At 47.1% G+C, this 27,365-nt stretch overlaps 1 protein-coding gene across 9 annotated transcripts in view; it reads left to right on the top strand.

Moving 5' to 3' along the window:
- Window positions 1–3,190: 3,190 nt before the first annotated feature.
- Window positions 3,191–27,365, top strand: part of GRAMD1B (GRAM domain containing 1B) — a 74,834-nt gene continuing 50,659 nt past the window's right edge. For 3 of the 9 annotated variants that reach the window (XM_027888092.1, XM_027888090.1, XM_027888091.1), the window contains exons 1-2: window positions 3,191–3,285; window positions 5,308–5,385. Coding sequence is in view for 3 of the 9 variants with exons in the window: in XM_027888085.1 (XP_027743886.1) it covers window positions 24,847–24,869 (23 nt within the window). In the remaining 6 variants the exon portion in view is untranslated. Of the gene's footprint in view, window positions 3,286–5,307; window positions 5,386–18,057; window positions 18,076–24,696; window positions 24,870–25,489; window positions 25,508–27,365 lie in introns of those variants that run through there. The other 6 variants (XM_027888085.1, XM_027888082.1, XM_027888093.1 and 3 more) reach the window with 5 other exon arrangements.

Below are 27,365 nucleotides of genomic sequence, written 5' to 3'. Positions count from 1 at the left end.
CCACACAACTCCGCCTTCTTCCCAACTCCTCCCCCGTCGTTGCCAGGAGACTAACTTCGGTCGTTAAGAGCCAGGCCGACTCCTTTGTTCACTTGATGGTTCTTGAATAGCATTCATGCAGGGGGGGGGGAGGGGGAAAAAAGGGGAAAGGGAAAGAAAAATTCCTTTCTAAAATCAGAACTAGGACATCTAGTCAGCAAATATTTACTGATGGGCCGTCTGAATTCCATGTCCTGCACAGCGCTGTGCCTGTGAATGGTGTTTAACAATTAATCATTGTCTTCATCTCCATGTTGTTTTCCATTGGATTGGTTCGAAATCCACAATGTCCGCTGATGAATAAGATGTTGATGAGTAAGATGTTGATGAGAGGCCTTGTCTCCACACCTGGGAAGGTTGGTGTTGATGTTTCCCTTCCTGAGAGGAGAAATCCTGCCCATCCTGCCCCTCTTTAACCTTTTCCAGCAAGGAGATGACTCGACCACAGATCCACACTCTTGACTCTCCAGCTCTACTGCAAAGGACACAATTAGTGCTAATTAAGATGGTCTGAATCATAGATATAACTGTCCCTTATCATTACTAATGGGTTTAGACCATAAATACTGATTTATACCCTCCCCATCTGTGAGGTCCCTTCCAACCCAAACCATTCTATGGTTCTCCTTTGGAGGGGTTTCTCCAGATCCATCCCTGGATGGAGCAGGGCTGGGTAGGCAGGAGGGGTGTTGTGAACCTTGGAAACCCTGTTGTCCCTGCCCCCCACAGGGCTTGGGATCAGTTCAGCAATTGGTTTGAGCATAAATCTTCTTTAATATTTGATTAATATCAATAAAGCCTGCTGTTCCCTTGCTGCCCTCAGGAAGGACCTGTTTGCCCTCACAACTTTCCTCCTGTACCCTCAGAGTGATAACTCGCAGTGCCTGTGGAAAAACTGCATCTGAAGGTGCTTTGGCTTTGAATTAAACTGAAGCTTTTTTTTTTTTTTTTGGTGATAGGGAGACTGTTATTCCTTGGAGCTCGGGCTGCTGATTGCCCATTTGTGCCCCTTGTCCCGCTTTCCCCCCTCCACCTTGGCAGTTCCTTGAGGTTTGTGCCGGCACAGTCACTGCTGGATCCCTGCAACCATAGAAACACGGGGCTTCTGATGACAGGAATTTCATTTTCCAAGGACAGTGAGGTGCTGGGGAGCTCTATTTCTGCTGTTTCATGAGAAATATGAGGTGTGTGTGTGGGGGGATGAATCCTGGGAAGGAGGAGCAGAGCAGGAGGAATTGAAGGGTAAAGTTGGTTTTGAAAAGCTCCTAAAGCCCTGTGTGGGGCAACATTTAGAGGGACCTTTGCTTCTGACACACCTGAGGCTTGGAGTTCAACCTGGTTTTATTACCCTGTTTGTGTTGTCAAGGGAAGCTGGGCAAGAACACTGATCAGAGGAGTTTTCAAATGGAGACTGTTTGCCCATCATGGAATTCACCGTCTGAAATGTTCCATTTGCACTGCAAGTCTTTTAGACTTAAGCCAAAGCTCTCTTTTAATTAATATAGATTTTAACAACGTAAAAATACCCTTTAAAAGGCATGGTGATAACTTCTTTGCCAGGAACCATCACTCAACACCAGATATTGGTGCTGTTATTCCCTTTCTGGTGATGCTTCTTCAGGCATCTCAATTATTTTGTGATATATTTTAAGGCAGGTAGAAGCCAAGTCTTTGGTGGCTGCAGCTGTGAGAGTGAAAAGACCTCTCTAGTTGTTCAAATAACCCAGAAGCTTTGTAAATTTGAACAGAAGCCTTGACGTGCCTGTTCTGTTGATTATAACCTGCACATCTCTGTTCCCAAATCTGCTGGTGAAAATATTTATGTATTGTGACATTCCATAAATGGGAGTTTTTGATTCCAAACGCTGTTGCCACAGTTGTTGAAAGCAGCTAAAGAATATGGAAACCTGATTGCCAAGTGTCTATTATTCCCCCTTTTTAAAGCAGATGGTACTGAACTCAAAGCCTTATGATTACTGGGGTTAATTAAGCAAAGTGAATACAAAATACTCCTCTGGGTTCAGACCTGAAACTCTCACTAATAGCTGTGGATAACAACAGCCTTCTGATTTTTATGAATTATCCTCCAAGCTCATTAACTGATTCTCTCTTCCAGGTTACAGCCTTTTTTTTTTTTTTTTTCCCTTATCCCATTCATCCATCACCAGTGAAAAAACAAATTCTTTCTGGCATAAGTTCTGCCCCAAACAGTTTCAGATATAAAAGAACAGTGGATTTATCACCCACACCTCGAGGGTTGAGAAGTCCCAGAAGGCTCTTGTTGTGCAAACATTGACCTGAGTGTCTGAACTTTGAGAAATCCTGACAAATATCTTTTACTGGGAGACCTGCTTAGCTTTAAAAAGCCTGTTCTTACATCAAGTAAGAGCTTTTGGCTCTCCCTTATCTGAAATCTCAGAAGGAGACTTATTAAAAAAAAAAAAAAAAAAAGAAAGGGCAGAGAGAGAATAGTACAAAATCTAGTTTATGGCTCATAACTTCCCAAGAGCAAGTGCAAGAGAAATATGAAATATTTAAATATTTAAGGCACAAAAGCAGATTCCTAACTCCTGATTCAAACGAAGTGTGTGTGATCAGAACACTGGTTTTAGTCAGAAAAGTGGTTTTTTTTGGACTTGGGTTACTTGGGTAAATTGCTTGGGAGCAGTGAGGTGGAGGAGGGATGGCAGCAGACTCTTCAAAGACTTAATTGTTAAAAGACCTGGTTAATCTGTATTTAAGACTTTTCTTGAGTTTCTAAAGTAATAGGTAAGCAGTCTGAATAACTTGCCTTTATACAACTTCATAGGAACAGTTTTTAATAGCAAGTCACCTTCAAACGAACTGAAAAACATCATAAAACAATAAAACTCAGCATTTCAACCTCTCTGAATGTTTTAGGAAGTTTAACAGCGTCCTTGTCTAATAATCAGAATGTTAAAACCACTTTATTTGTGTGGAAAACTCGCAGATTTTTGCCAAGCTTCGTGCAAAACACTCTTGGAGCGAAGTGTGGGTAAAATCTGATTTCTCTCCTCGTTTCATTGCTCACAATCCTGAGCTCAGGTGCTGCAGTGTCTGGGTTCTGTTAAATTTTAAGCCCTCATTTGAAGGACTTTCTGCCTGGGAACTTTAATGGGTGGATGAGCACGGAAAGGTTGAAGGTTCATCTTTACAGCTGCCCCAAAAGGGAACTTTCCAATGTGGTGTTACCAGCACTGGTGGCAGGTTGGGAATTCTCCTTTGGTAAGTTTTGTTGGATTCGCTGGGTCTGAGTTGAAAAGTTGGGTGGGAGGGTTTTTCTGTGAAGAAACAAGGAATTATAGAAAAAGTCCCTGCAGTGTTTTCTTGTATCAAAAGGGTGATAATTTAGATTATGAGTGTCAGTGTAGTTCCCTCTGTGCTCTTTCCAGACTAGTTCACTGGGCCATAATTAAGCTCTGGAGCACAAGAAAAACGTTCCTTTGCTTTTGGGAATAATTTGTTCTTACCCAGCTGCTGATTTATAGCTTGAAGCCAGTATAGAATTCTTATTCCCTGCTTATCCTTTCTGCAGCGAGGCACTTAAGAATGACTAAACCTGTGGGTGTGGGAAAATTCAATCTGTCCCCTTTGCTGAAATGTTTCTCTGTCCGGGTTCTGATGGCAAAACTGCACCCTGTGCAGTGGGGAAACGAGCTGGGTGTGCTCTGTGTGCCCACACTGCACTTCTGGGCTTTAAATCCACAACTGAAAATCATAAATATTGCATGAGTTTTGTGCGGTTTTTTTTGTCCAGCCTCAAAAGCTGATTTCTGTGTGAGTTGAGGATTTTATACTGATCAGTAATTAGTTTTTTTTTTCTGAAAGATTCAGCCTTCTCTCCTTTCATGACAGTAAGGAACAGTGTTCTGTCTCATGCAGCAGAAATAGCAGTGTGGGGTGTTTCTCAAATGCTAAATGAGTGCCCAGGACACTTATCGTGTTTAAAGGTAGACCATGTTCAATAAGATCAATCCCCTGGAGATCTTGAAGAAGCAGCTGGTCACCATCAAGGTGGTTGATGAAAGTATTAAATGATAATAAGCATCATTGGTTTCATTTCTCTTCACAGGAAACCACAAATCTCTTTGACCAAAACTCTGGTCTCAGGGTGGGGGAACACCAAGTCCCTCCCCTTCCTGCTCTCTCTCCCCCCTTTTTTTTTCCCCCTTTTTTTGAATGAAAAATTAACAAATGGAATTCATGGAATGTGCCACTGCAGTGTTTTGGTTTTATGTTCCCCCCTCCGTAATAGATGTTAGTGGTAAGAATTGCTGCTCTTCAGAATGAAAATGTAAATTGGGTTGGTTTTTAGTTTTTTTGGTTTTTTGGGGTTTTTTTGATACCCTGTTTGTATTTCTGTGCCTCTGGGCAATGGGATGTGCAGGGCAGCAGAAGCTGTGATTGCAAGGTTGTGTTTATACCCTGAACTAGTTTTATTTAACAGTGAAACCACAGAGTTTTATCACGCTCTGTGTGCTCAGACAAGTGTCCCAAGGCAGGACCGTGCTGATGGTGTTGCCATGACTCCAGAGCCACAGGTAGAGCAGATTAAACCCAGGGAAAGCAGATTAAACCCAGCCCAGGAACACCTTTAGTCTTTCCTGGAGGCAGAATCAGCTCTACCTGCTGCTCAGAAGGGAAGCTCCTGCAGAGAAATGAAGCCACAGGAACGAGAAGCAGGAACCCTGTTGATTCCCCGGAGCAACTGGAGGCTTCTAGAGGGGAGTGAGGGCAAATCCGTGGAATAAACGTGCTGGAAATAAATAAAAATCTCCCACAAAACACCCATTTAAGGGGGGACAGTGACATCTTGTGGGCTCGGCGTGCAAGTCTCACCAGAAATTCAGCGCTGGCCAACTTGGAGTTGTTTTTTTTTCACTGGGGTTTTATTTTGTGCTGCTGCCTGGAACTGGGGGTCAACAAACACGCAGCAGTCGGGTGTTGGAATGTGCAGGAAGTGTCGTGGGGGTGGCACGAGGAAATGCTGTCTAAGCAGTATGCAAAGATCACTTCTGCGTGTCAGGAGGTTCTTAGGAAAGTGCCACCAAGTGGGACATGGACGCTCCCAACACCCACGGCCAGTTGTAAATCAGATGTAACTCCGTGTCTTCCGTTGTTTTCTCTTGGCACCCCCAAAAATGGAGTGTGAACCTTGTGTTTTCTGCTTGATCTAGGTTTTAAACCCGAGTTTTTCCAAGGAACTTGGACCTGTCTAACTGCTGTGCTTCCCTGTCCCTGTTGCAGCAGCCAGCAGAGCAGCCAGCAGAGCAGCCACGATGACGACTCGGCCCGGTTCCTGAGCCCTTTCCTGCGTGAGGACAGGTCAGTCAGTCCTGCTGAGTCGGGGGAATGCCTGGAAACACTCCCTGAAATTCCATGTGCTGAGCTGGTCAAGCTTTCTGACTTATTTTCCATGGGAATGTGATTTATGGTGATCTTAATGTCTAAAAAGATGCGTTTTTCATCAGCTTAAAAGTAGGGCTTGTGGGACAATGCATCCAACTCAAGTAGCCTGCACCTATAACTCCTGTAATTGCAGCTTGCAATCAGCTTGGACCACTTTGAAAATGCTTTTATTTAGGCCTGTGGACTTTAAGGCCAGTCTAGTTGCTGACTGGGACGTGGTTTATGAGACCCTGCCTGAAAGAGCTGTGGGGAAACAGAGTCACAGAGTTAAAAGCTTCTAAGTTTTCCCAGAGTGAACCTGTGGGTCACCTCTAGGAGGTGGAGGGAAAGCAAACTTGCTGTGTATTGGTGACTGGCAGCTCTGGCCCTTAAAACTACACAAGTCAAAACTGGGATGCGGTTCTTGAGGAACTAAAGTTTCTTGTACTTCATCTTCTGGTACTTTAATGACTCCTTTAAACTGCAGCACTGGCACAAAAACTGTTGGAAAATAAATGCTTATCTTTGTGTGTGATTTATCATCGTCGCTTTGCTCGGAGCCACGTGATGAAGAGTTTTTTTGCTGTCTCTTGTAGTTCAACTTTTGAGCCTGAATCTGCTTGATTTTCCTTTCTTCTGGGCATGAGTTGAGAGTCCTGAGTTACTCCTGTCTTTCTATGCTGGTCCAGCTCCTGCAGGCCCTGCTGACATCCCTGGGTCCAGTGTTGCAGCTGGACTTTGGTTTCTGGGTTTTATAAATGGTTAAGCTGGGTTTTACTCAGCTGAGCTTGTGCCTGGGGGTAACAGTAAGCCCACAGGAGGGTAAATGCTGAGATTTGGGAACTGCTTCCTTTGGTGCTGATTGCCAGAGATGTCTGGATGTGGCACCTTCTGCTCTGAGTGCTTTTATCCAGGGAGGATCCCTCTGGATTCTTGTTGCTCAGCCCACATCTGAGGTCAAAGCTCTGTGTTTCTAACTGTGGAGTTCTGAATTCTTACTGAATCCAGAACCCCCACTAGGATGTCAAAGGGCAATGGATTGAGTAAGAACTGAGTAGCAGCTGAGGAATTCACTCACTTGAGAGAACATTCTGACCCTGAGGAGCCAATTAATGTCCCAACAGAGTTGGGCTCAGAATTAGCACTTGGTTGTAGCTCACCCCTTCCTCCATGTGTTCCACTCCAATTATCCACCTCCCTGGAGCTTGGACTGATTAGCAGGTAAAGGTGTTTGTAACCAGGGAAAAGAGTGGGTGCTTAGGGCATACCTGGCCTTGCTCTGTGTGATGTGCTGTTACTCCATTTGAGCTGGAATTTCATGTGTTAACAGGATCAGGATTAGGCTTTATTAACACTCAGGGATTTCTGGGTATCATTTGGAATGACAAATAATAACTTACCTTTTGCTGCTCTGCTTTCTTTCCTCCTTTGCTGATGTAATTGCATAAGGCTCCTCTGGTATATTCTTCTCCTGGATATCAGTGCTCATGAAACTCAACCAAAAAAAACCCAAACTCAAACACACTTTGAGGTGTGAAGCTGGAAAAGAACTAGTGAGAAGGCTGACAGAACATTTGAGAGCTTTCCATCTACTATTTCTATTAACACAGTTGAAGGCTGTATTTCTATTAACACAGTTGAAGGCTGTATTTCTATTAACACAGTTGAAGGCTGTATTTCTGTTAACACAGTTGAAGGCTGTATTTCTATTAACACAGTTGAAGGCTGTATTTCTATTAACACAGTTGAAGGCTGTATTTCTGTTAACACAGTTGAAGGCTGTTTCTGAGGCATCTTGAATCTGTCAGGCTCTTAAAAATTGGAGGAGGAGGGTCTTTCTGCTCCTATGGTGGTATTTTTGATGAAAAGGTCTTCCAGGCACAGGTTTGGAGCTCTGAGCTTCTGTTACAAAGCCCTATAAAACAGTTTTGTTCACTTGATCAGTTAAAAAAACCCCACCAAACAAAGCCTCAACCACCCAGAGTTTCAGCAGCCCTGTGAGCTGTGACAAAAGCTGAGCAGAGGGGAGAGCATAAATCCACGTGTTGGCATGCTGGAAGGTGCACCCTGTCTTGGCATCCTGCCCCTGAAATGGCAGGCAGAAGGAGCCTGTGCTGCACTTGGAGCAGGGAACAAGCTGCACCAGCCTCAGTGCAGCTGGGAAAGTGCTGAAAGAAGCCACCCCAGCCAAAAGGGAAGGGATGCTGAGTTGCTAAGTCGATTCTGAGGTTTTTTAAAAAAATAAAATAAATAAATGAAGAACACACAGCTGAGGGTGGCTGAAATCTGGGGCAGGCACAGCAGAGTTACCAACTAAAGATGTTACCGGGGGTGCTGCTGGTGGTGTGAGCTCAGGGATGGGTTCCCAAGGACCACAGTCAGGTGTTTTTCAGAGAAGACTGAACATTCTGTGCTGCTCCAGATGCATTCAGTGGCCTCCAGCAATGTTGTTTTTTTGAGGGGTGAGCTGTTGTTGTCTGCTGTGTTGGGAAGTGCTGCCATGGTCCAGAACTCCTGCCCTGACAAGGTGTCCCGTGGCACAGCAGTGAGGCAGGTCTGCCATCCCTGTGTGTCTTCCCTGAGGAAAAAGCTTTCCCTCTGCAAAGCCATGTAAGTTTTATGCTCTCTCTGTCATGCCTGGTTTATGCTGAGAGGGATCCTACACAGGTTTTACTCTGTCTTGGGGGGTAACTACGTGCTTTGTGGGTGTTTTTGGAGGCTCAGAAGGGAGAAGTTAGTGGGACAGGCTAGAAAGAGTCAGGTTTTGTATGAACTTAGGGCTCAGTTCCTTGCTTTCTGATTGCCTGGGGGAGTTTGGGTGAGTCATTTCATGTTGCTATTTATGAAATAAGGAGAATTCCTTTTTCACCTCACAGGAAAACAGAGGTGGAGAATTGAGCCTGAGTCGCTCAAGTGCTGAAAAATCACAGCTGTGGGAATACCAAGACAAGCAGAGCTGAGTTACTGAGTTCCCAAATAATTACACTTGATTTAAAGTAATTCCAAGGGTGGGTAAGGTTGGGATGGAGACAGCCAAAGATTTGGGTGAGATGTGTGCACACAACAGAGCCAATAATCACTGAAAGGAGACAAGGATAGGCATGAATTACCTGGAGTTTTCACCCAGATTAACTCCAAGTTTGTGACCCTGCTCCTGCTTGATCCAAGGACTTGTTCTTTGTCATGGTGCTGAGGCACCAATCAGGTTTAAGTTAAATTAATTAAAAGTTAGGCTATTGAACCAGAGGAAAAATCAGTCCTTAAACTCGTACTCAGTCTAAGGAGGAGAAAAACTACAAGACTGCAAAGCACCAGGCTGTGGGGAAATCTGAGAGAGAAGGGAGTGGCAGTTTACAAGAGCTCATATGAAAGTGATTCACATGAAAAAGTAAATGTAAATCAAAATGATTTACATTTACACTGCTGTAAATCAAAATGATTTACATTAGAGATCATATCTAAATGGAGGAAGTCGGGAAGTGCAATTACTTTTATGATATCTGTGTTTGATATGTCCTAAATCTTGGCTGCAGCTTAATTAGTTCCTTATTAGTTCAGTACCTTTTTCTGCAGCTTCCAGAACTGCAGGGCTTGTTTTTCCTTTGAGTAATCTAATAAAGGTCTCTCAAATAATGGATCAAAATTCACAAGAGAAAGATCAGGGAAGAGCTTGAGATAGAAACAGGTTGAAGAAATCTTGTCGGCTGCTTGGATTCCCAGCAAGTTGTGTGAAGTTCAGAAGAGAGGCTGAAGTTTGGAATTGTCAGGATAAATCCCATATTGTTTATGTCCTTAGGGATTGTTTATGCTGCATCTCCTGCCTGTGTCCCTTCCCCTTTGGCACAGAGAAGTTGGTGCCAACATCCTGGTCCCATTTGCCTGCAAGGGCAAAGATCCTTGCAGGGGAAGGGTCCTAAAACCAGTCAAACCCCTCAGGAGCTTTTCCTCCCTCACAGATGGATGCCTGATATATCATTTGTAGGGAATTTTTTTTAAAAGTGGTGCTCAAGTCCTTGTCCTGGAGAAGGTTTGGAGGCTGCTGAGCTCTCAGGGGGTCCCTGAACAGAACCCTGATGCTCCTGCAACAACTTCAGCGTGAGTTTGGATTTGGATCTGGCTCCAAACTGCAAGTCACTATCAGAATGCTGCAAGTCTCTTTTTGTCCCATAGGAAGGATGGTTAATATTTAGATCCAGAGCTTGTGTCCTTTTTTGTCCTTCTCACCTCCTGGTTGACAAGAACAGCTTAAGATCAGCTCTGTCCCTCTTGGATTGAGCACTGCCAGAGTGGAAATACTCTGTTCCTCAGGTGACAACGTGTGTTTTTTTCTATTGATTTTGTCTCTACTGGGCTAGTGTTGGTTAGGATGCCTACTGGGACCCCCAGTTTGGTGTGAGCTACCCAGAGATTTTTCCCCTGGTGTAACCACCCTGCTGTGGTGCAGAATCTTTCACACTTGAGCTTTGCTTTCCTGCTCACATGTTCCCCCCCCCCAGGAGTTTTCTTTCTTCGAGCAGGCATTGCTGTGAGGTGCCAACTGGCCCTGGGGAGCGAGGCTGGTTGTTCAGGAGACTAATCCGGATTTGTTCTGCTTGCACCTCCTTCCGTCGGGTACCCAGCGTGGAGAAGGAAGGGCATTCTGAGAGGGGATGTGCTGGCACTAAGCCTGGCTTAGGCCCTCTTGAGATTGCCTGAAAATGGTCCAGTTGTTGGCCAAATGAAGGGCAAGATCAGTCAAGAAAGACAAGGCCATTGTGGGGCTTCTGTTGCAGCACTAAAACTTCAGTTCTGCTGTAAAATCAGCCATCAGGGGTTTGCTCAGTGCTGTTCAGGGAGTGCCTGTTATAGAACCTGCATTTCAGACTTTGCTTTAAACCCCTAGATCAGAGTTTCCCCGAGGTGTAGAAAACGTTTCATTTGATGGGGATGCCTTTTTGAGTTGGGATGTGCCCTGGGACACGTACAGAGGCTACAACTGTCCTTCAGATTTCATTGCACGTGCCCAAAGTTGAAGGCTTTGGGAATTGGAGCTGTGCCAGTGATTTCCCTCTTGATACCACTCATCATCAGAACTGTGGATGCGGTAATCAGGGTGTCCTCAAAAAGAGCACCGTGTGGGCAGCACCTCTTTTGTCTCCCTGTCAGACAAACCCACCTTTCCTCGTGCCCGTGGGAACATTTTAACTGAGGTGTCATCAGAAAGCAAGATGAGATGTGCTTGTGAGTCATGTCATGAATGTGCCTGGTGCTCCCACTGCAGCGAAAAGCTCTGGAGGCTTTGTTCCTGCTCCCTGTTCCCTGCTCCCATCCTGTGAACTGTGACTGATTAATGCAGTAAAACAAAGGTGGTGCTCAGCTCTTCAGGACCCCTCTTTCTAATCTCTTTTTCCTTAGGTGCAAATCTAGTTTGCTACTGAAATATTTTGTTAATTATTTTCATACAGTAATTCCTAGGTCACGTTCTGGGACCTGGTGTGGTATTTAAGTGGAAGCAAAAGGTGATCTTAAGTGCACAGAACTCGAACTGTAAATCTGACCAACACTCAGTTGATGGAGAAGACAAATAGTTTTAAGATATCTGTGTCCTTTATAGTCTCTGTGGCCTTTGGAGCCAAAATACAGTTTGAAAGGGGTGTTTCCCATTTCAGAAAAGTGCCTGGGAGTGGAAATGGGGCCTGTGTTACCCACTTATCCATAAAAGACTCAGATGTGATGCCAAACAGATGTCCCAGCTGAAGAGGGGACCAGAGTGCCTCAGTTTATGCTCCTGTTGACTATTCAAATGAGCAGATGGAGCTGCTGATTGTGGTGTCTGTAAGGAATAAATGGCATCTCTTTTGCCACCTTTATTATAGGGGTTTGTAATTCCAACTAGAGGAGTGAGAAGGGACTCTCAAGGCAGGAGCCACTGGGGTTGCTAAAGCCTTAATGTTAATTGTTACTAAGAGCTCAATGCTTTCAAGCTTCACCTAAAAACCCTGGGAATGAGGTGGAGCAAAATCTTCTAATTTACAGTGACTTTTCTGACATGCAGTGGGCATGTAAAGGTAAATAAAGTGATTAGGTGGGGAGAAATAATGCAGGGATAAGGAAGCTAAAACCCACTTGTTGAGCCAATAAATTGGCAGAGAGGGCTGGCGTGTGTTGAAGGGCAGAAACCAGAAGGTTTTTTTCCCCCCCCCCCCCCCCCTGTTCTCCCACCTCAATTTTTTGAGAATCTGGGACCACAACAATATGTCTAAATTGGAGCTGGAGTTGCTGTTCACAGGCTTTCCAGCTGATAGCTTCAGGGAAGCTGGAGGCACGGAGGGAGGCTGATCCTTCTGCCTGAGCTTTGGAGTGCAGCTGGGGGAGAAAGTGCTGCTGAGCCACCATGGTGCTGCCTCAGCTTCCCCTGGGACTCTGCAGGTTATGTGAGTGGTGGAAGGGGACCTGGGAATTGCTTTTCTTCAGCTGGAATGCATGTGCTTGTGCCCTTACAGAGACCTTTGCAGGCCCTTTGTTTACAGCCATCAGCTGTTTCTGGAATGCAGCTGCTCAGTGCAGGGTATTTCTGCTTAAAAATTCCCTTGGAATCCAAGGGCAGTGGTTTGAACTGGGAATTCAAGCTGTTCTGAATTTCCTTGGTGAAACATCCTCCTGCTCTTACGAGATGTAGCAGCTCTCTGTTGTGCAGATTGTTCTCAGTGTGAGGCCTTGAACAAATCAGCTCTTTCCTACATTTACAGTCAGCACCCTCCCCTTCCTCATGGCCCATTCCATGCCTTTCATGCTCTGTATTCTTGGCATATTTGAGTATTTGCAGTGGTTACCTTGGAAAACAGGTGCATCTTTGCACTTCATGGTCAGCTGCCAAAATGGGGGAAATACCGAGCATTCAAAACGAGCCTGGAACATCTTTTTATGGACTTCACTTCTGCAAGCCAGCCTCTGGCTTCCTTCTCAACTGAACACCAAGGCTTTTCCCCTCTGCTTCAGGAGACTTGGGAAAAGCTGTGTTAACCTCCACCTGGTGATGGACAGTCCAGCTCAAGAGAAATGGTGGTTGGTTAACTGGCCTTGAGAATTTCATTCTGGTAATTATTAACCTCAAATTCTCTTCGTTTCAGTAGAGAATTCCTAATTCCCTCAGGTTTCTGCATCTCCTCCTATAGCAGCAGTATCTGGCAGAGGCTGGGAGGCAGCTGTTCCTTTAAAATTGAATTGCCTGCGATGGAAGAAATCTGAGAGCAGAGAGCCCAGATCAGGCTCTTTGGAGATCTCTCCATAGCTCTGCCTTCTCATCAGCCCAGTCACTGCTCCTTCCCTCTGGGGCCAGGCTGCAGCGACCCCCATCCCAGTAAAACCTGCCCTCCCCCAGCTCCATGGCGGCATTCCCTGCTCCCAGGGTGGATTCCGAGGTCACGGCTCTGTGCTGCTTCTCCCCCAGTGCTGCTGTGCGTGTGTAACCCAGCTGGGATTTTCTCCTCCTCCAATCCACCAGTGTCTTTGCTCCCTGGCTGCTGAAGTGACGCTGCCCCAGGTTGCTGGGGAGCCCTGCTGGCACTTGGACAGATCCCCCCTTTCTGCAGATGACTGTAACCGTGTGAGTGCTCGCTGACCTCCGCCTTTCTTCTCTGCCTTCTCCCCCTCTCCTTGTTTCTCCTCCCATCCGTTTCTTTTGGGCCTCTGCGGCGTGTTTGTTGTGCATTTCGGTGATGAGATGGCAGCATGTGCCTCCCCACTGCACCAAGGTCAGGCACTGTGATGGTACCAGCTCAAGGTCTGCCCTTGAGCCCCTCTGCTTTCTTTTTTTGCCCTGTTTTCCTACAAGTTCGGCCTAATATTTTTTCCATAAGCCTTCTCTGCTGCTTGCTTTCCCTTCCCTTTCCCTGTGCCTTGTCCCAGATCTTTGGCAATGCTGTGCTCACTCTCCTGAGCCCCTTCCTCTTGTTTAAATGACAGGCCATGTGAACACGGGCTTGTTGGAGGGATATGGGTCTGACAAAGCTTCTAACACTGTAAGATTTCCTTATTTCTCTACTCTGGAAAAGGATCTTTCCTTCAGGCTTAGACATGAGTGCTCAGACCTCTTTCCATGAGCTTGAGGAGGCTGTTCCTCAGTGCAGCACCTGCCACCCATCAGTGCCCTCAGAAACCAGGGGTCTTGATTCTGAGTTCCCCAAGGAATTTGTGGGATGTGACACTGTAGGAGAAGAGGCATCCTCTGCGTTGTGTTCCAGTTTTCAGCCTGCCAGCCTTAGTTCTGCCCTGTTGTTGATGCCACTGCCACTGGAAGAGCCCTCAAACATGCCGGAGGTAGTGAGTGACTTGGGCTGTGGGAGACTCTCACAGCTGATCTGAAATGCCTTTAATTCAAACTGGAAGCTTGTGTTTAACCCCTGGGTCTCAAGCCCCCTGCTTGATCTCCTTTCTTCTGTCTCAGGTTTCAGAAACGAAGGACTCAGGACCTTTCTCTTCCTCTCTGCAGTCATTGCTCTAGTGGTGTTTTTATACTTAAAGCCAAAACATTGTGGGGTGTGTGTGTGTTCTTGCTGCAGGGGTTTCACCCTTTTATCTGAAACATTAGATTGTGTTTTGCCCAGGACAGGATGTTGCATGAGGTCCAGATGAGTGCAGAAGGCTTGGTTTCTCCATGTGTGTCTGTGAATGATCCCTTGTAAAGAGTCTTGGATTTAAAAGTACTCTGATATTTGAGAGACCAGAGTCTGTGCTGGGATGGGGTGGGAGAGGTTATTGCACCAGCCTCAAGCAAATGGGAGATTAAGAGTTCAAACAGGCAAGAAAATGAGGGGGGGGAGAAAGAGCCAAAAGGCTCAGTGAGAAATCAGCAGTGCTCTTTGATTATAATATTGCTCGAGAAAGGAGCAGCAACAGTCTGAGTCATCCCAATTTTCCTGCCCTCCTGATGCTGGCCCTCGTTCTCCTGACACAATAGTATATTCTTCCTGTTCCCAGGTCTCTGTAGGATTTTTCTCCTTTTGATTCTCCCATCTCCTCTTCCAAAGGTGCTGCCTTTGTGCTGAGATGCTGTTCTCCCTTCCCCACCCCCGAGCTGACAAACACTGCAGTCACACAGCTCAAAGAAGTGGCTTTTCTGCCCTGGGCAGCGACTACAGCTCCCATGATGCCCAGAGAAGTGAAATCCATTTTTTTTTTTAATTATTTTTTTTTTTCTGGAAACGAAACCTCATGTGACTTCCCAGCTGCTGCAGCAAAGAGGGAGTCCCCTCTGAGATTGTTTCCCAGGGAAATGGAGGTGTGCCCAAGCTCACAGATTCCATGTGGTTCTCTCTGACAGCAGGGGCTGTAACGCTGCAGAACACTGCTGACTTCAGGAAGGACTCAGGATTTTATCCATCTGCCACATTTTCCCGGGGATCTGTACACCAAGGTGCATACCAGTTCAACTCTCTCTTCCTTACATTCTGGCGTCCTTTGTAGCAGTTCTTTCTTTCTACCCCGTAACATTTCCTAATTTGTTTCTGGTTTCCCCTCCCACTGGTTCTGTCACTAACAGGTTTTGTTTCGTGTGCATGTCTCACAAAGCCACAGGGTTATTTTTTTTTTTAATTCCTTCACCAACTCCTGCAGACTTTCCTTTTTTTATTATTATTATTATTATTATTTTTGTTTGGTTGGTTGGTTTGGTTTGGTTTTTGTTTTGGTTTTTTTGTTGGTTTGGTTTTTTTTTGTTTGTTTGTTTTTACCATATGGGAGGCTCAAACTGTGGCTGAAGTGGTGGCTCACAGGGAGGGTGGCACACGCTCTGCCTGCAGGTCGTGCACCTTTCCCAGAGAATTAATCTGTCTGAGCCTTCTAAGCCCGTTCTTTGTGCTGTGTGGGCGTTGAAAAAGGGAATTTTTGAGAATCTTGGAGAGGTGAGTCTGCTGTGGTGAGTGAGAAGCCAGACCTGCAGTGATGGGCAGCAGTAAAACCCCTGCACAGAGGATGCCCAGCTGGCTGTGAGCGTGGCAGTGTGTGTGGCTGTTTGAAGGGGCAGTGGCACTGGCAGGCAGTGCTTATAAAAAGCAGTGTTTTCTGATTTTTAAGGTGGCAATTATGAGCTCAAACCCCGGGCTAGCAGGACCGTTGCTGGGGCTATTTATAGAGCTTTAAATTCCTACCCAGAGCTCAGGCTGTCACAGTGGGCTGTTCCCTTCCCAACAGTGGACTTCCTCGGGAGATGTTTCCTGTTTGCTTTTAAGTTCCTGAGCTGCTGGAACTGCAGAGAGCCTCTGCTGTGAAGGGGCTGACGTGGAAATTCAGCTTTTTTTTTTGAATTACAAAGCCTTTGCTGGTTCTTTAGCTTAGGATTTGCTGCAAGTGCTTCATGGAGCTGTTGTGTTTTTTCCTTGCAGCAAGATGCACACAAGTAGACAGTCATTAAGGGACACCAGTGGCCCTATAAAAGAGGGAGTGGGGAGCAGATTGTCCACTGGCTATTTGTCTGTCTCTCTGTCTGTACTGGATGTTTTATGGTTACTTTTCAGACTACAGTGTTATGGCATAGGAAGCATTTGGAATTCATCTAGTGGGCAACCAGGATGACAGTCCTTACCCCAGTGAGTGGAACCAGCTTGGGTGCTGTGGGATTTTTTTTTTTTTTCCCCACTGTGGCATTGGGTTGGGTGTGTTGAGACTGTGCTACATCCACAGCAATGCTTGGGATGGAGGTTGAAATATGTGTTCAGAAAGTGGGCTTTATGTCCCTGGTGAGCAGGAGGTTTGTGTATTTTAGGGAATCACAGGATGGTTTGGTTTGGATGGGATGTTAAAGATCATTGTGTGTTCTAACCCTCTGCCATGGGCAGGGACACCTTCCACTAGCTCAGGTAGCTCCAAGCCCTGTTCAACCTGGCCTTGGACACTTTCAGGGATGGGGCAGCCACGACTTCTCTGGATAACCTGTGCCAGGGCCTCCCCACCCTCGCAGGGAAGAATTTCTTCCCCCAATACCTGATGTAAACCTCCTCTCCTTCAGAGCATTTGTGTATTCTGAGTACAAAGGTGCAGTGTGCCAGCTCTGATTTGTGCAAGCACGAATGCCTCACAGCTGAAACATACCAAAACACACATTTTCTGTGTGCCAAGACAGGACTTGGCAGGAGTTTTTGCTGTGTTTTCTACTGATGGCCCTTTTCAGAGGTGGTCTGAGCGCTGAGGATCGTTTCCTATTTACGGACTCTTTGCTCTGCACATCTGCACGGGGGACAGCCTCTGTTTTATTTACACCCAGTGCAGATTAATGCCAGCCCCGTAAAATATTTAACACGGCAAAACCCCTGGGGAGGAGGAGAGTGTGAATTCCCGTGCCCAGGGGAATAGGAGTGGTCTGGTTTTGCAGGGAACGAGCAGCCCTTCAGTGTGTGCAAACTCAGTGCTGCAAAGGCTCTGCCGCTGCCCCCGGCCTTTGTGTGCTCCGGCGTGGTGCCTGCTGCGCTGCACCAGGCTATGAATAAGCACTTTCAAGCCTAGTGATGTTTTCTAGCCCTCGGAGGCTCTTAATTTGCCTGAGCTCTGCAGTGTTTTCCCTGCCTCCCTCCTTCCCTCCCTCCCTCCCAGCCAGGATTGCTCACGTCTGGCTGGCTGGCGGTGCCAGAGCGCTCCGGGGAGCTGCGTGCAGCGTTCCCTGGCTGGCTCTCGGGCTCCAGGCTGCTTTCCTGGGGGGGTGTGGGGGGGTAAAGTAGGCCAGGAGGAGCTGGGAGGACCGGGGAGGGAGAAGCTGGGTGATGGATGGGGCGGCATGAAGTCACCCCGCTCCGCCAATCCGGGCAGGGCCGCGCGGCTACGGATGCCTCTTGATGCCGGGACCGGCCTCACCTTAGCTGGGGATTTGGTGCCTGCAGCCTGAGCTGAGCGTGCACCAAAGAGTTACTAGTTCAGGCCCAGTCGTTTGGGAGTGTTGCTCTGAGGTGAGTGTGTTCTCAGCAGGATGCAGCTGAGGAGCCTCCACCTTGCGTTTTGTCTCTGCACGTGCCAGTCTCCCTTTCCATGATCTCTGGTATGCCTGTTCTGCACCATCGCTTCTCCACCTGTCTGGCTGATCCCTGGCACTTTTTCCCCCCACCCCTACTTCAGTCCTCCTCGTGTCTGATCACTCCTCCTTTACCTGTGCACTGCCCAGAACCCACCTGCTTTCTCCCTTTCTCCTGACTCCTAAAATACCCACTGGGGTGGGGTGGTGGGGGTGGTTGTGTCACTCTCCCTTCCTATGGAGCCAGAGGGAGATGAGTTGTTCCCCTGCTCAGACTTAAAAGGGAAGCTGGGAGGAGGGTCCTCTGTGTTCCCCAGCTTAGACCTTTGGGTGGTGGCAGGGGGGAGGAGTTGGGGGGGATGACAATGACTCAGGTCTTGTGCCAGACTCCAAACAAGTATCTAAACTGGGACTATCTGCCTGAGATGCCCTTCTGTGTGGGGGCAGGAGGGAACGCTTGGAACGAGCGCTCAAGCGACCCTTCTATTGTTCACACCCCTGCTGTCAAGTTGCTCGCCTTGTTCTTCTTCTCCTTCATCCTCTTTTTGACTTTCCCTTTCTCTCCCCTCCTTTCTCCCTCCTCCAATGCTCTTTGTTTACTGATAGGCCAAGCAGAAAACATGGAGACGTCTGATATGGCGACAGCAAAGGTAGGATGGAAATGCTGCCGTCCTCACTGTGCGTAAGTGGTTTCGCTTGGCAACTTCTTACTCTGTCCCTCAACCTTATTTTTTTGCTTTCTCCTGACCACCCTCCCTGACTCTGGGAGTGCTGGGCTCTCTTGAGCATGGGGGTTTAAGCCCTGGGAGGATTGTTGCTCGGTGGCCACAGTCTGCACGTGGCTTTGGCTGTGAGGTTGGAGAAAATCTTGGAATGTTGGTGCCGTAGGTGAGGGTCGGGGGCGGTGGAGGGGGGGAAATAAGGGAGGTGGTGTTCCTGCCATGGCATTCTGAGGTGGGAGCAGGGATGCAGGCAGAGCCTGCTGGATGAGGGAGTGACACTAGATGGTGCTTTAGGGGCAGCTTTCCACTGCCAGGGACCGAGAAATTCCTTCTGGCAGCCTCTTTCTTTTTTTTGGAAAAGGATCTCGGGGTGGGGGGTGGAGTGTCGAGGGGAGAAAGTAACTCGAGCTTATGGATGCATCCGCCCTTTTCTGTGAGGCTTCTCTGTTGCCTGTGCTGCTGCTTTTACCGGGCTGTGGGTTCCGCTTTTCCTGTGGGCTGGCAGCCTGGAAACCTGGGAATGGAGCTGGATGGATTGAGATGGGCTTGTGAGGTAGATGGATGCTCCAGGATGGTTTGGTGACCTGGGAAGCACGGGGCTGTCACCACCGGGGGGTTGTACATCATGGCAAGGACCACTCAATAGCTCTTTAGAGCAAAGAAGTCGTTTGTAGCAGGAGCTGGACACCAGTGTGACTCCTTGTGATCAGAGCAATCCCCTATCCCAGAAGCCTGGGTGGAGCTGGTGCCCTGTTTTTTTCCCCAGCACTGGGTTAAATACAGGTTTCGAGTTTTTAGTGTCTGTCAATGAGTTTTAGGAGGTACTTCTGGATAGATGTTGCTTTCTAAAGGTGAACTCATCCTCACTGTCACGTTGGTTCAAGCATCAACTGTTTGTCCCTGCAAACCCACTTGTAGGGCTTGGAAACAATTCCCACTGAGATGCTGAAGGGTCTCTGGCCTTGGAGCCATTTGAGTGACACCTCACTTCAGTGTGGTGGCATTTTGGGGATCTCAAGCTTTATTGTGTTGAAAAACAGACATTTTAAATGACAGAAACAACAAAGCCACTTGAAAATTCTTTTTGTCTGTACCTGTTATTTATGGGGTTTTAACTACAGGCAAACATGATCTGCAGTGTCAAAGCACCATCTTAACATGAATGTGCTTAAAAACCTATTTATCTTCTCAGGGATATGTAGCTTGAGTGAAAAACTGAGTCTAGTGTGAACCTTCTGAAATAGGTACATCTTGGAAATCAGTTATGTAAATATTCCTGAAGCGTGTACAGGTTGATTTGGACTTAACCATAGCAAGTGCTGATGTTTAGCCCCCTATTCTTTGTTGAAATTCAGCTGTTATTCCATGATCTGTCTTCTTTTCTGACTTGGAGCCAGTTACCCCTGTTAAAATTGGTTTGGAGCTTCCACGGGGTGATATGAATTTTGCCTAATTTCTGCTGATGGGTCAGGCTGGAAGAACTAACCTTCTGAGAAGGTTTAAGGGATTTTTCTCGGCCTGAAGTGTTCCCAAAGCAGGCCTGGGATGGAATATCAGGATGTTGCTGCTCTCCATTGTGTTGCAGTGTTGCTTCCTTTTCTGCTGAGGCACCTTTCAGGCTGTCTCAAGAACTGGCATTTCCTGACCCGCCAAAGAATGGGCCCATTTTTAGCTCCTTAAAAACACAACTGCACTTCTCACTAGTTGATAGCCCGTGGTTTTAATCCCAGGGTCATCCATCGCTCATCCTCATCTTGAGGCTTTTCAGACCTGTTAGGGGGACTCAGAAAACTGTCCCTTTTTATGCTTTGGGGCACCTTTGGGGCTTTGGTCACCTCCCAGCTGTGCTTTTTGGGGGAGGAAAATCCCTGATAATTTCATCCCTGCTCCTTGCTGAGTGCCAGGGGTGAAAGCAGATAACCTATTGGAGAGGGGGGAAAAAAAAAACAGGTCAATGTGGAGCTAAAAAGCTCCTTGGGAAAACACAAATCACTTCCCAGGTGAGGATCCAGTGGGAGTGAGGGACATAAATCACAGAGATGCTTTTTATCCCACCAACACTGCCAGGTTCTTGCTCTCTGTGCTGCAGGTGCACACCTAGAAAGTGCTCAGACCTTTGAGGGGGTGGGAGGGGGGTATTTAAGCACCTGATTTACTCGTTCCATCTTGAAGGAAGTGTTTCTGTTCTGAGCTGTAGCAGGAGTGATGATTGAAGGCAGGCAAGGTGCCTGTTTACAGCACCACAGAGCTTTCTCCTGGAGATGATTTCCTTGGATTTATTAGATAGCACCTGGCTTGCATCGCTTGGGGAGGAAGACAATAGGGAATGCAAAATAGCTGGATGTGAATAAAACAGTGCTAAATATTGAGCACTGTTGTATGAATTTTAATGCCTTGGAGCTGCCTCTGTGCTTCCAGCTCCCTCCCAGCCCGAAATGCTGCACAAAAATTGCCTCTTTCTCCCATCTTAACCAGAAAGCAAGAGAACACTGAGACCTAATTCATGCCTGTCACTGTTGTACAGATGTTCCTGGCTGTGCAGAGGGCATGGAAAGCTCTGTTTTATCTGGACAGGACCATTTAGTATTTCTTTCATCCAAGCAGGAGGTCGGGGGGGGGGGGTGGTGGAAGTAATTTTTATATTCCAGCCCTAACTTTTAAAATTCATGAGGCTTTGACAGTTTGTAACTTTGCAGGTCAGGAAAACATCCGGTCTTTTTTTTCTAAAAAACTCCCCCCCCCCTTTTTTTTTTTTTTTCCTGCTACTCATAATTTCCAAGTCTTTCTTCGGTTTGAGAAAGTTCTGCATAGTTTTTACTTTGTTGCTGTTTTTAGTGTCTGTGTGTGCTGCTTGACTTCCTCCTCCTCACTGGTGCTGGAGGCAACCAGAAGCCACAAGGGATCTGTCTGTGTTCGTGGCATTCTTGCTCTGGACCAGAAATACTTAAAATATTGCTGGCATTGGGCCAGGATCCAAATTATCTTGTTTAATTCGTTTTGAAGTTTATGAGAATTTGGCCTGGGGGAAGGGACAGGGGGTGAGGCAGGACAGCACACCACATAAACTTGTCTTGTTATTAATTATTGTTTGTGCTTTAGCAAGTGATGCATCTAATAAAACAAAATATCCCTCCTCCAAATTAGAATAATTTTAATTAGAATTATAATATGATTAGTATTACATTCCAATAAAATTATTTGATTCATGGAGTTTATGACCAGAAGGGAAAATGAACCTCTGATCTAACATCCTGTATGAAGGGTGAAAATATACACCTGGCTCTGTAAATATGTCAAACACAAATAAATAAATATAAAAAAAAGAATTGGGATGGGAAGAAGTCATGAAAATTTGTTGGGGAAGAGGAGGTGATATGATAACTGAGATCACAAAGGGAGATGAGAACAGACACAACTGAGAGATGTGAAGGAAAAATGCCACGAAATAACATTTACTGGAGGATGGATAGAAAAATAAAGAAGGAAAGGAGAGGGGAAGGAAGTAGGAGGAGGTGGAGAGAGGCAAGGAAGAGGCAGGAGATGCAGCTTTGGGGCTGCATAACAATTCAGCTGTTATGTTTATGCTCACAAAACATGAAAACAAACTCAAAGGATACCCAATGTTTATGCTTTTATTACATTTTTGATTATTCGTATGGGAAAAGAATTCTGACCAAAACAACAACGGCTTGGGGAAAGCTCTTTTGTTTGATCCTCAGAGATATTCTCACTCATATCAACACTTAACACAGACCAAAACAACACATCAATGATGTTTATTACAACCACTTTCGGAGTGTCTCCTTAAAAAATGGAAATCCACGGATGAGTGAGAAGACACGGATTTAGGGCTTCCCCCTTTTCAGAGCAGAGGTGTTGAAGCAGAGCAGGGTTGGATCTGTCAATCCACAGTTCTGAGCACTTTCTTCCATTCTCCTGCTTTGTGGGATGGATGCTCTGGATGGAGTAGGTAGATCATTTATCTGGAATTCTACTTGCATGTGATTTATAAGTATTCTTGGTGCTGTGGAGGTGGACAAGGTGGCTGTGCGTAGCCTGTCTCTCTTGAGATCTACACAGGCTTTTTAACCTTATTTAAATTGTAATATCTTTTTTATTTCCCCCACTGGAATAGTTATGTGCCAAGGCTGGAGGAAAGGAAAGGGCTTGTCCATGCAGCATTAGCAGCTGGAGCAGCCAAGTGACTCTGCGATTGGGATTATTGGGAAGAGCAGTAACACCTGCCTGGGGGGGTCACTGGAGAGGGTGGGTGACCCCCAGCCCCTTGGAGGGTCCTGCTGTGAGGATTTTGGAGAGCAGGTGAATTGTCTGCACCCACCAGACAGGTGTTTCAACAACCACCTCCCGAGTGATCCCTCCCCTCTGATAATTTCCCAACCCTCACGTTATTTGGCAAAGGAAAAAAAAAAAAAAAAAAGTGCATGACTGCTTATCTCTTAATACCTTTCTTGCCTGAGCTTTGATTTCCAAACATGTGACTCTGCAGCATTAGTCTGTCCTAGATTTGCCAAGCTTGCAGGTCTCCTGACCCATTTTACAGCATTGTGATTTGCCTCCCTCCTTGACAACCTGCAGGCCACAGATGCAGAGCATCTCATGGACAAAAGCCAAGGCCAAGCCAGTCTAGGCTGGTCCTAGTGAGGGTTGAGGCTGGGATTGTGTGGGGTGAGATTTGACTGTTGGTTTGGTTTGTTTCTAATGGGGCAATATGTGTGTTCAGCTTTATGGCTAATAAATTAAGGATTTTTTCTTTCTTTTGGCCAGAAATAAACACAAAGGTGTGTTGGGAAGTTCCTGTTTGGGATCTCCCCCCTTGCCCTGGGGCTGTCCTGCAGGCACTGTCCAAGTGGAGCTGAAGATGATGCTACACAAGCTGCAGTTTCCCACCAGTTGCTTCCTCCTGCAGTAACATCTCACAAGGGTTTGGGAAGCATTTTGGGGGTGTGGGCACCACAGTCTGTGTTTCCTTGGACAAATTTCACAGAAAGCTTTAAAAACCACAACACAGACACTGAATTAGTGCCCTGAGCCCCGCCCTGTGTCCTGAGCAGTGAACAGAGAGGAGGTGGTGATTTTACAGGTCCAGGTTTTTAATCAGTCATCTGCAGTCATGGGGATGGTGGTATCTGGGTGCAGAAGAGTGACAAAATACCTTCAAAATGCCTTAAAAATCCCTTCAATCTAGTAGAATATTTTTATTTATACATAGCTCTCTTTACCACCCCTGAAACATGAATGCCTATAGGATTTACAAGCAAGGCCAAAGATGTTCAGAGATCTCTGTATGGAGTAAGAGTGTGTATGTTCATCTTTGGGCATTCCCAGGCCTCACTTTTTGAAGTAATTTAAATGATCCCTTACTAAGAAACAGCTAAGCTATAGGTTATTGGAAATATTCAGCCCCATTCCCTGTGACTTTGTGTGCTTGGAGCAGCGGGCTGTGTTTAGATCCTGCAAGATGAAGAGAAGAATTCCCAGAAAAAGCACAGTGCATTGCAGGAAACGTGGGTGGTAATGCAAGAACAGGCACTTCCCCCTCTCTGCCAGGCCTTGCCCTGTGGGTGCTGTGGTGCAGAAGGTCTCTGGTAACAGTGTGGTGGGGGGGAAGAGGTTTTGGTTCTGCTCTGGTAAGTGATGTGGCAACAATGACTCACTTGTTCCAGAGCAGTGGGTGTCACCAGATAAGATACCCTCCAGCTCCAGGGCAGGGACTTGTCCCCTGCCCCTCTGAAGATTTCACTTTCCATTGGGAAATTAATTTTCCCTTTTGCTTTCTCCAGCCAGGTGTTCCTCAGCCTGGTCAGAGGAGAGGTGGGTTAATCCATCCCTGTGCAGAGCCCTGGGGGGACCAACTCTCTTCCCTCCAGGGAAGCTGGAGAAGGGACTGCTTGTTAGGAAGTGGTGAGACAGGGACTAACGGGTGCAAATTGAAAAGAGGGGAAAATTTAGGTTAGGTATAAAATGAGCTGATAGGACAGGGAGGAATGGGGGTACAAATGGAAAGAGGGGAAATTTAGGTTAGGTATAAAATATCTATATAAATAATATTGGTATAAAGAAGTTCTTTACCAGGAGGTTGGTGAGGGACTGCAGTGGGTCGCCCAGGGAGGCTGTGGCTGCCCCATCCCTGGAAGCGTTCAAGGCCAGCTCGGACCAACCTGGAGCGGTGGGAGGTGTCCCTGCCCTCGGCAGGGGGGTGGAACGAGATGCTCTCCACGGTCCATCCCAACCCCCCCCCCTTAACACCTCCTCGATTGATATAAACTTGATTCTGCGATAGTGCGCCCAGGAGGGAGAGAGATCTGTGGTGGAGGGGGGTGTGTGTGGTGAAGCCAGGCGCATCCCCCTCTCCCGGCGCTTGTCGCGACGTGTCGCGGCGGGCAGCGCGGATGCCATGGGATGCTGCGGTCCCGCGGCTGCTGCACATGCTCAGCAGAGAGCGGGGCGGCTCAGCCGCTGGCGCTGCTGCTGCGGGGAGCCCTGAGCCTGTCTGCGGGGGGCTGGGGGTGCCCCGGGCCAGGGGGGCGGCCGTGCCCCGGCGCGGGGGGCTCATCGCATGGGGCTCGGCGCTCCCCGCGGGACGCTCGGCGGCCGCGGCTGCTCCAATATGTCCTGGGACCCCTGGAGCTGTCAGTGGGCAGACAAGGACACGGGCAGCGGATTATCGTGGCTGTACTAATGAAAGGGTTCAAGCTCGCCTGGTAAGCGCTGGGGGTGCCCATCTCCCCGAAATCGCGCTCCTTTCGCGGCCGCGCTGCGGGAGGGGGGGAAAAAAAAAGGGATGCGCGGCTCCGCCAAGTTCCGCCGCAGCATCACCCCGCGGGGATCAGCGCCGGGATGCGGCTGGGAAAGGCTCCGGGAAGAGCGATGGGCCGCTGCTGTCCGGGCATCTCTGCGCCAGCACCCTGATGCCCTGAGCCTCCCTCCGCGCTGGCTGCATCTTCCTCCCCGCTGCCGCCACCCCTTCCCCTCCTCTGCTGTCGCCTAAAATCAGTTCAAGGCATCGCTTGCAGCCCGGGTTGTGCATGAATCCGCATCTGCGGGTGCTCACCTGAGCCCCTGCTCGTCCCCCGGGGCTCGGGGGATGTTGGCACGCAGAGAAAATCAGCGTGTGCGGGGCTTTTGCCTTTCTGGTGGGTTTTTCTTTTTTTGGGTTTGTGTTTGGTTTTTTTTCCCCCGAGGAAAAGTGTGGGGGGAAAAAAAATTTATTTTGAATCCTGCGTGCGTGGAATGGCTCCTGCTTGGCTTGTCCTTTAAATAGCTGCTTTTTGGGGATGCACCTTCCTGGCGTGTTGCTGTAAGGACATATTAGAGTTGGGGACCGAGAGCTTCCAGGAAGGTACCAAAGTGCTCGTTAATTCTTTGCTCGTTCCCCGGGTGTTTTGGGGGGAAAACTCTCCAGGTTTGGATAAGTGGGCAGGGAAAGGAAACATTGTGTGGGTGAAAGTCAATTAACGAAGCTGTGTGTCTATATGTCTAAAACGTTCACATGTAAATATTTTTGTTGGTCGAGCTCGTATTTTACATGGGCATGTAAATATGTATACATATAACAGATATGAATGCAATTATATCTATCTAATATAAACTTAAACAACAGAGACTTATTTAAATCCTGAGTATATAAAAACTGGCTTAAATCTCTAGGATGTCAAAACGACTTAGTTGGAATAAATAATCTTCTAATTATTATGATGAAATTGATTTAATCAGAACTTTATTAGATGGGAATGGCTCCACAGTTAAGAGTGGAATGTGACTTTGTAATTTGGGTAGAAGGGGATGGCAAGAGCAATGGGAAGGCCTGTTTTTTTTTCCTTAATCCTTTTTCTCTGTAATGAAAAAGGAAGTAATCATAGAAATAACAGCCTCTCTCAAGCGTGCTGCTTTGCATCAGGATGAATGTGGTGCTTTGAGATCCTCCCCTGTGAAGTGTGAGAAACCAGGGAAGTTATTTTTTTTATTTGTTGTTTTATTTATTCTTGCTATTTTTATTTTGCATCTTTTTTTTTTTTTCCCTGTGTAAAAAAATAAAAGCACTACAGTATAGCACCAGGAGGCATCTTGGGCTGGGCCCCAGGGGACGGACTAGAGCCAGGGATGACTCAATAGGTCATCTCTTTTCCTAATTTCTGTAATTCTGTCTTTTATTTAATTACACTGACAGCCTTTGAATTTTCCCTGTGTGTACATGGCCGTGTGTAACACAGAACTGTACAAATGACACAGCTATTAGCATTGCAAAATATTAGAATTTTATTTTAAAGAAATAATAATATTAAAAAAAAAGAGCCCAGTTCTCGCAGTGCTTTGCTGCTCTCTGTGGTGTGCAGTTGGGCTGAGGAGTTGCATAATAGCTGAGTGTACTACCAGGAGAGCAGAGCATGTGTTGGGAACGCTGGGATCATGTGGATCTGCACTGACATGGCACCCACTGCGGCCCTCCCCGTCCCTCTCCATCCCTCTCCACTCCTGCGATTGCAGAGCTTTTGTGTGCCCAGCTCTGTCCCAGCCCTTCTCACAGCTCACGTTGAAGGCAGCCTGGGAATTCTGTCAGAGCTAAGCAGGGGAGGGAGGTGGATTCAGGGCTGGCTGGGGACATAAGCAGATTACCCCGTGCTGGAGGAAATGCTGGCGGTGCTTCAGTAGGTGACGCTCTTCCCTCCGAGTTTCTCAGCTCCAGGCAGGGTCTCATGGGCCCTGGGCTGTCCTGGGTCCCTCTGTTCTCAATAATCAGTTCCCCTGGCTCTCCTAGAAACACTTAAAAAGTGCTGCCCATTCCCTCTTCAGCATCCCCTTCGTCTTCCTCTGAATCCCACAGGGAAGTCAAATGCTCTGATGGCTTCTCTTATTTCATTATACAGCATTTTGGATCTTTGCAGTAGCTTCTGTCTTTCCCCTTCTAGGCAGTTTTATTTATTTGGTTGTGCTGCAACATCCAGGCACAGAAGAGTGAGTTAAAGGTGTTATTTCAGGTTCTGTGTCACCCAAATACATGTGTGTGTCACTGCTGGACTGACTGTGTGGTTCTAGAGGAGAACAGATCTAAGTACAGAATGCAGAGTTCCCTGGGCTTTGCTGCTTGTCAGACTTGCCTGGGGTACTTTAATGGGGTGGCACAGCCTCGATACTTGCAATGAAATGGTTTTAGAGCATTTATTATTTATTCAAAGTAACAAAACACAGCCAGTGCATGG

This window comes from Empidonax traillii, unplaced genomic scaffold, assembly GCF_003031625.1.
Source record: "Empidonax traillii isolate 1590-97213 ecotype Southwest subspecies unplaced genomic scaffold, ASM303162v1 scaffold230:size732421, whole genome shotgun sequence".
Classification (NCBI taxonomy): Eukaryota; Metazoa; Chordata; class Aves; order Passeriformes; family Tyrannidae; genus Empidonax; species Empidonax traillii.
This window is presented reverse-complemented; position numbering and strand designations above follow the sequence as displayed.